This window comes from Caretta caretta, chromosome 5 (genome assembly GCF_965140235.1).
Source record: "Caretta caretta isolate rCarCar2 chromosome 5, rCarCar1.hap1, whole genome shotgun sequence".
In the NCBI taxonomy this organism is placed as follows: Eukaryota; Metazoa; Chordata; order Testudines; family Cheloniidae; genus Caretta; species Caretta caretta.
In genome coordinates, this window is record NC_134210.1 from 125,246,316 (window position 1) to 125,254,859 (window position 8,544).

An 8,544-nucleotide genomic window follows, 5' to 3' on the forward strand; every position below is an offset into this window, starting at 1 on the left:
GAGCTAAAAGCCATAAGGCTCTTACTAAGACCGTAAAGCCGATAAATTAATCTCTGCCTCTCTAACTGGTCCTGGTGCCACGAGATGGGACAGAAGAACACACCCACAAGATGTGTGGATTACAAGTGCATCCCTGGGCTTGAAGAACTGGCTGTTTCTGAGCCTGCCTTAGATCAAACGTTTAAGGGCCTGGCCTGCTCTCTGTAGAGAGAGACTTACTGCAGGGGGACAACCTGGTCTGGCTCTTACAGAAAACAGACCGGGAGCAGCTCTCCTTGTATTCCTACACAAGATTGATTTCACCGTTTCCTGCTGTAGCCACTCAATATTCCTTTTTCGGTCTTGCAGGGAAATCTAACTCCACCATGTCTGCTAAGGAAAATGAACCACAGGTGGAGATCCAGGCAGAGGAGCAACAGGTGGGTCCCTCCTGCGGAGGCAGGTGTGCTTGGCGGCTGGAAAGGCTGTTCTAGGTTGAATGTCTCCACTGCTGGAGACAGGGACTCGTAACCACAACACTAGCCAATGACTCTAGCTCTCAGAGTGCCGTAGTCACTGCCCACAAGTGCCTCCTGAATCCGGGAGGAGCACAGGTGACCCTGTGAATGCTGTCTGCATTAGAACACTGGCAAATCCCGCTGATTGCAATGCCCAGTGGGGGCATTGTACCGGGTGCTGGACCGAGACATGGCTCCTGATCGAGAGAGACTGCACTTGGAAAGACAAAAGGTCTCTCCATTCCTGCTCCCGCTGACGGAACGAGATCGTGTCACAATTCTTTTTTGTTGGTGGGTGTGCCAGGATGGAAACGGCATTCCTGAGACCTTGCTGAATATTGGCAGCTGTTCCAATGGAACCAGTCTTCTGGGTCTGTAACTAATGTCACAGGCAGGCCACTGAAACCCAGCTGAAATGGACAGGAGACTGTCCTCAGAGCTGGGCAGTCTCCTACAGAATCAGTAGTTGCAGAGGAAAAGAGACAGGAGGGGCACATTGAGAAGCCAGGAGCTCTTCCTCAACTGACTCCTCTTTCCCTCCCCTAGACTGCAGGGGACAGTGTGGCTGGCCTGCCCTTGGTCAGATCTGCCTGTGAGATGGCCTCTGCCAGCTACGCTGCCACCAAAGAGACCCACCCAGCCATCAAAGGGGTCTGTGAGGTAGTAGAGACTGGGGTGAGGGCCATCACCTCTGCTGCCATCACTGGGGCACAGCCCATCCTGGACCAGCTGGAGCCACAGCGTGAGTAAGGGAAGGGAGGCAGGAACACTCCTGTGTGTGTGGTGGGGGAGGTGGGTCTGGGGGCAGGCTCAGCCTACAGTGGCTCTAGGCCCACTACTGAACTCTGCCTCCAACTGGCAGGAAACAGAATCCACAGACTCCCTTCTCCTGCTCCCCTGAACTCAGCGAGCTCCTAGACGAGATCTGGCCAAGGCATTGGCCTTGTGCGGAGGAGTTCTGACGGCTGTAGCAGCTGCTGGTGGATTCCTGCTCAGGTACCAGCGGTGAGCTGGGCCAGCCTAGAGGCAGGCAGTGCCCACGCACAATCCCTGGTGTGCGTGGCTGGCCCAGTACCACACAGCCACATGCACTGTGCATGGCACCTAATGCCATGGAGCAATACCTGCTAGAGGGCACAGGAAGCAGCTCCAATGCTAAAAGGATCTGAGCCCATGGCAGGCACTGGAGACTCCTGAAACCCTCTAGGAGAAGCTGGGGGTGGATGAACAGATGACTGGCAGCCAGATCTCCTGACTCCTAAACCTGGCTCTGAACCAGACTGGCTCCATAGCCTTGGGCAACTTGCCCAACCCCTCTTCCTTGGCTCTCCCATCAGTAACCTGGGGAGACTTGCTTAGGAACACCAGTCCTCCAATGTACGCAGATTAGCAGCCCCACGAGATCTGTGGACGTGAAGGAATTAAGGGAACGAGTTCTGTGGTTGTTTCAGTTGCAGCAGCCAATGAACATGCCTGTCGGGGTCTGGACAGACTGGAGGAGCAGCTGCCCATCCTGCAGCAGCCGATTGAGAAGGTAACCACACGAGTGTCACGACTGGTCCTGGAGCAGGATGAGGCTGTGGGCCCTTCACTTCTGCTAGGTGTTCAGTGACCTCTCTTTTGACCCCTTTCCCTCTAGGTGGCTTTGGATGCCCAAGAAGTTCTGCGTGCCACAATGGTGGGTGCCAAGGATGCAGTCTGCAGCCCGGTCACTAAGGCCAAGGATGCAGTGACCAGCATGGTGGGCGTGGCCCAAGGGGCTGTCCAGGAGAGCGTGGAGGTGACCAAATCTGCCGTGACCAGCAGCATGAGCACAGTGATGGGCTCCCGCATGGGGCAGATGGCTGCGAGTGTCATAGACACAGCATTGGGGAAATCTGAGCAGCTGATGGACTACTACCTCCCCATGACCGAGGAGGAGCTCGGTAAGATCCCCTCTGCTGAATACAAACCAATGTGACCCTGGTGTCTTCGGGCACGGCTTGGACTCACAGCTGTTCACAGAGCTCACAGCTGAGCTGCCAAAAGAGCCACCTCTCCTTAGGGCTAGCTTGCAACCTAGCTTGGCTACTAGCCCTCAGTTCCTTCCTGCTGGGCCCTCTGCTTGCCCTGTCTGATGGCTCTGACGCTTCTCCCTGTGCAGCTACCCGCTACCTTACTGGTCGGTGCTGCAGGGCACCCAAACGTGCCCTGGGGAAGATTGCATCGGTCACAAGCTTTGGGAGGGCTGAACGCATCCCTGCCATGTATCCTGGCCCTGCCAACCGGTGGTGCAAGTAGATTTTAACTCTTACCAGTACGGCAACTCATGGGAGGGACCCAAAAGCGGGGGGGAGGCACGTGACCCCCCCAAACGACCCCACCCTGCCTTGTGCGGGGCTCGCTACAGACTCCAGACAGGAGATGGAACTACGTGGAAGGGCTGGTGGGGGGCCAGCTGGGGGCGGTACAGCCAAACCGGAGGAGCTGCCAGCGTTCTGCTCCTTTCGCTGCTGCGGTTCCTGAGAGCCCTGCGGTTTTCACCGGCTACCGAACGTCATTCCAGTACGTCATCCCAGCAACAAATGTCTTAATGGTGCGGCGTACCTGACCTTACTGCCTTACTTGCACCACTGCTGCCAACTGACCCCTTCCCCCTTCCAGCTGAGCTTGCCACAACTCCCCTGGAGGGGCCTGGAGAGGCTCCTGCAGAGCAGCGGAGTTACTACGTGCGTCTGGGTTCCCTGTCGAGCACGCTGCGCCAGCGAGCCTACCAGCACGCCCTGGGCAAGATGAGACAAGCCAGGCAGCGCACCCTGGAGGCCCTCTCCCAGCTCCAGCAAATCATTGACCTGGTAGGAACACGACCCCTCTCCCCTGCCCTGTAGCTGCTGTGGGTCACGGTCTCTGCAGCCTCCCATGCTCAGTGCCATTGGCACTGTTTGTTCCTGGGCCCAGCTGTGTCGCTGCAGTAGTGCTGCCCGCCTGCTGCCCACACCTAGCTGTGGGAGAGCTTCCCTGGCCAGCCGCCTCCTGCTCTTCCCAGCTAACTGCCCTCTCCCCCTGCAGATCAGCCATGCCAAGCAGGCCATAGATCAGAAGCTTCACAATGGCCAGGACCGTCTGTACCAGATGTGGCTCCAGTACTGCAGGGGGAAGTTGGAAGGGCAGGAGGATCCAGACTCTGCAAAGGTATTCTCCTCCTTCTCGCCCTGACAGCCTTGCTCCAGTGAACTCCCCCCATCTGCAGGGGAGACTTGTAGATACTCCAGTCTCTTTCTCCTTCCAGCAGGTTGAAGCTCAGGTTCTAGCCATGTCCCAGAGCCTCACCCAGCAACTGAAAACCACCTGCCTTACTCTCCTGGGCAGCATCCAGGGCCTTCCCAGCACTATCCAGGACAAGGCCCAGCAGGTCTCGAGCAGTACAGAAGAGCTCCAGGCCTCCTTCTCCAGTGCCTGCTCTTTCCAGGATCTGTCCAGCAGTGCCCTTGCCCGGGGTCGGGAGATGGTGACCAAGGCCCAGAAGTCCTTGGATGAGCTCCTGGAATACGTGACGCAGAACATTCCCCTGGATTGGATCGTGGGACCCTTCACTCCCGCGGGAGACTCCCCACAGTGTCCTGATGAGCTGGTGGAGGAAGGAAAGAAGGTGGAGGCCTGAAGGGTTCCCCCTGCTGCTGGAAGGAATCCAGCTGAATTGCCTGCATAGCTAGTGTGGGGTCTCCTCACTGAGGCTGTAGTCCTGCTTTGGCAGATGGTGGACTGAGGTCAGGTCTTCCTTCTGCAGAACCTGAATGTCCTTTCCCAGGCACACTTCCCCAGAACCATGTATTACCAGTTACAGGGTGGCATCACTAGTCATGCAGGACTGCATCCCTTGCAGGGCTAGTCTGCTTCTCTCAGGACAGACATACAGCTGTCTTCCTCTGTACACAGGAAGTGCTCCTGAGCTTGATCTTTTCCCTAGCTGTGTAATGTGTAAAACAAGGGTTTAATGTCCCAATAAACTGCAACTGCATTCAAATTCCTGTCTGCTTGATGTGATTCCCTCCCCGACTTGTGCTCTCTACAAACATTTACTGTACAGATGACCCCATTCCCCCTCTTCTTCACACACCCCCTTTCTCTCTGGCAGGGCTCCAGAATGGCTGAGCTTGTCTCCTGGGTGAAGGCATCTCTTCAGGTGCCTCCATTTGACTCTCTTCCATTGAGACTTTTCTCATGTAGAAGGAGGCAACAGCCCATTGAGAACACTCATCTGGCTTCCAGTGTGTAGGAAGGCAACAATACAGACTGTGAGACCAAGTAACAGAGGGAAGAGCCCAGTGTGTTATGGCACTATGGCCTTGAGAGGAAATGTAGGTTCTCAGCTTTCCACACACCCCTATTGGTAATGAGTGAAGTTAAAAGGGTCATATACAGTGGTGGGAGACTGCCAGGCTTTGCCTCTAATCCAGTGTAAGAAGCTCAACAGGTTGGAAGTGTCCAGGAAAAGGGATGGTGAATTGTTAAATCCCAGTTGCCTGGAGTTGCCAAACGCACCCCTGCGCGCACACACAGGGAGACTAGCTGCAAGATAGAGAGCAGCAGACAGTCTTGCTGAGCATGGACATCAGCCAGCCTGCGTCCTTCCTCCCTGCTGTTAGCCAAGCACCTGCCTAACCTTTCCTACTTCCTAGTGTAAACCTAGCCAGGTCAATAACACTACAGGCACATGGCTCAGGGTTGTGGGAGATCCATAATCAGACCAGTGCTGGGCTTGTAATGCATTTTCCTGAGAGCTTGTGTCTATGCTTGAAGTCACAAGTAGGTAGTGTCATCTAGGCAGCTCCATCCCTGTTTCTTAGTAGCTCAAGCCTGAGTTAGGATAGAAAGGTCTCTTGGGTTCAGCACTGCAACAGCACCATGAGCAGGAATGGCTGTGTTGCTCCCAAAGATGGAGACTAGTAACAAAGTGGTCATCTCCTTGGAAAGGGCCTGCCTTGTTCTCCAATTGACTGAGGATACCAAGCTGTTCATAGAATATCAGGGTTGGAAGGGACCTCAGGAGGTCATCTAGTCTAACCCCCTGCTCAAAGCAGGACCAGTCCCCAACTAAATCATCCCAGCCAGGGCTTTGTCAAGCCTGACCTTAAAAACTTCAAAGGAAGGAGATTCCACCACCTCCCGAGGTAACCTATTCCAGTGCTTCACCACCCTCCTAGTGGAAAAAGTGTTTACTAATATCCAACCTAAACCTCGCCCACGGCAGCTTGAGACCACTGTTCCTTGTTTTGTCATCTGCTACCACTGAGAACAGTCTACATCCATCCTTTTTGGAACCCCCTTTCAGGTAGTTGAAAGCTGCTATCAAATCCCCCCTCATTCTTCTCTTCCGCAGACTAAACAATTCCAGTTCCCTCAGCCACTCCTCGTAAGTCATCTGTTCCCGTCCCCTAATCACTTTTGTTGCCCTGTGCTGGACGCTTTCCAATTTTTTCACCACCTCCTTGTAATGTGGGGACCAAAACTGGACACACTACTCCAGATGAGGCCTCACCAATGTCGAATAGAGGGGGACGATCACATCCCTCGATCTGCTGGCAGTGCCCCTGCTTATACAGCCCAAAATGCCATTGGCCTTCTTGGCAACAAGGGCACACTGTTGACTCCTATCCAGCTTCTTGTCCACTGTAACCCCTAGGTCCTTTTCTGCAGAAAAGTCAGAAACTCCCTAACTGCCAGGGAGCAATTACTGAAGCTAGTCTGCCTGTGGAACTGGAGGTGTGTTTTAAACCCTGCTCTGTTATGGATTAAAAATGGCCCCTCCAGCAAACTCACGGGGAAGAGTGAGGAAAAGCAATAGCTAGGTGGAGCCCTGCTGGAATGAGTAAAGGTCTTAGCCTGCTCCTTTTAGGGATATGGAAGAGGAAGTACAGACTGCACGAGTACTGGTCAGCTAATCTGACTTCTGTGTTCAAGCCCCGTGAAGCTCTTTCCTCTTTAGTCCAAGTCTAATAAAATGTGTGAGGTCAATGAGTGGATTTCACATCAGCAGATATTTGCTTCAAACTTGGAAAGAAGCTGGATTTTCTTTACACCATGAAGAGCATTGCAGCCTACATTTCCCCAGCACAGCCCTTACAGCTAATTTTTCCATAGGGAAGGGGTGGTTCTAACACATCCTCAAGCTAGGGTCAGCCGTAAGATACCACATCAAAAAAGTTGCTGGACCAATCTTAACTTATACAAAGCAAATGCAGTAACTGACTAACCCACCAGATGCAGTATTTATGGCACAAGGAGCAGTGAGTTATTTCAGCAAACCCCAGCATGATTCACCCATGGGCTCAAGTGTTTAATCCAAAGGCCTGTTCGAGGATCCAAGGTGTGAGCATAGAGATCACGCTCGCTACACTCCAATGGTCTGAATATTAGAAGGAGAAATGGGAAAAGGAAAGAGATGCTTCCTGCCCCCAGCTGGCTATTTTTCCAGGGCACTACTGCCTGCATAATTAGTGATTGTAGCTACCAGGTAGGAAGACTTGTAGTGTGCTCTGAACATGGTTGGGCTTGCTGCTTTTTCTGCTGGCTGCCTGTGTGGGAGGGCTATGGGTGGGAAGGTGGTTTCTAAGCCCTGAGCATACAATGGTCTCTCTGTGCTCGTGTTACTTGGACCTGTGCAGAGCTCTCTGGAACCCAGCTACTCTTCCCAACTGCCTGTTGAAGTTACTGGGGGTCTGAGTAAAGGCAGGGGCTAGTTTGTGCAGGGCTCATTGTAGAATCAGGGCCTTACACTGCCCCACTCTAGCCCTTGCAACCGCTGAAGGTCGTGTGTCTGGATGGAGGCCCACTCACATCCCCCTGTGGGACAGACACATGGGTATGAACATCTAGGCTTGCTTTAAAGGAGGGAGGTGAGCAGCTGCCTCAGCCCCAGGCCACTGTCACTCCCTGCTTTGATTTTACTCCCTGTGTGAAGGGCGATGGGGAGGTGATGGGAAGAAGTTATACATGCTGTGATCTGCTGTCACTCCAGCTGGGAAGGGCCCTGGCACTGGAGTAACTAGGCCAGGAATGACAATGGGGAGAGGGTAGAGCCGAGCATAGTGGCTATGACTGACTCCCCCCTGCCCAAACTTTTCCCTGAGCTTGTCTCCCCTCTTAGTCCTTCCCTGTGGCTGTGTCATCCCCATCATTTCCCAAATGCTCCCCTGATTCCCCCTGAGCCTGGGGGTTCCAAGTATTGAACTGACACTTATATTGGAACTGCTAACTGCCCTCAATCTTTAACCCCTTATTGCCCAGTGTGGGGCAACCTAACTCTCTTTGAGCTACCAGCACTCTCCTCTCTTAGATTGTTTTAGTGAGAAAAAACCTTCTACACTGAAAATGTTACCAGGGAAATGGAGCATAAAAGCGCTCTTCAGAGAGACCAACGGGAGCCAAAATTGGCAACTCCGAAACCCTGTAACTTTTCAGAGGCTCACAGCCCGCACTGGGTAAAGTTGGGAATGCAGCTGTGTGATTGGTCTCCTGAGCTGTCTGTCAAGTGTGTCCAGCCCCATGATGACATCATCACAGGAATATAATGGCTGAGACCTGGGGAAGGTCTGAGTATTGGTGAAAGATTAGGAGTGTAGAAGTTTGGTAAGATGTGTGGTTAAACTCTGTACTATGTCTCTGGTTCTTTGGGTGTTTAGATGGGGGCTCTTTCTTCCACAGATTGTGACCTAATGTCTTGCCTGGTGGCTAGTAATAGCTAGGATTGAATGATCAGAAGCTCTTAGCTACTTTTAGTACTTTCTAGCTGTACTTGTGTAAAGCATTTCTAGCTGAGTCTTCGGAGCAAACAGTCCAGGGAAGGAAACTATCTGCCTTCCAGACTGGGAGGCCTTGATTAATGGTATGTTCTAGCAGGTGGAGGCTTCCCTAGAGAAGAATAGACTATTTAACAAGGAGAACTAAATTAGAGCTTGGACTTGGAAAAACTCTCCACTCACCTCTCTACCTGAGCTAAGCTATGTTGCCCCCATTCTGGGATGGGGATTGGGACTGCTGGCTGTGGTCTGAATTCTGGTTTGTCCTA

At 53.0% G+C, this 8,544-nt stretch overlaps 1 protein-coding gene across 1 annotated transcript; it reads left to right on the forward strand.

The window, feature by feature from the left end:
• Window positions 1-341: 341 nt before the first annotated feature.
• LOC142072058 (perilipin-3-like) lies at window positions 342-4,270 on the forward strand. Its single transcript, XM_075128269.1, has 7 exons — window positions 342-419; window positions 1,044-1,239; window positions 1,949-2,031; window positions 2,137-2,422; window positions 3,141-3,331; window positions 3,546-3,668; window positions 3,769-4,270. The coding sequence occupies exons 1-7, from the start codon at window positions 366-368 to the stop codon at window positions 4,135-4,137; spliced, it is 1,302 nt and encodes a 433-aa protein (XP_074984370.1). The 5' UTR covers window positions 342-365; the 3' UTR covers window positions 4,138-4,270.
• Window positions 4,271-8,544: the final 4,274 nt, after the last annotated feature.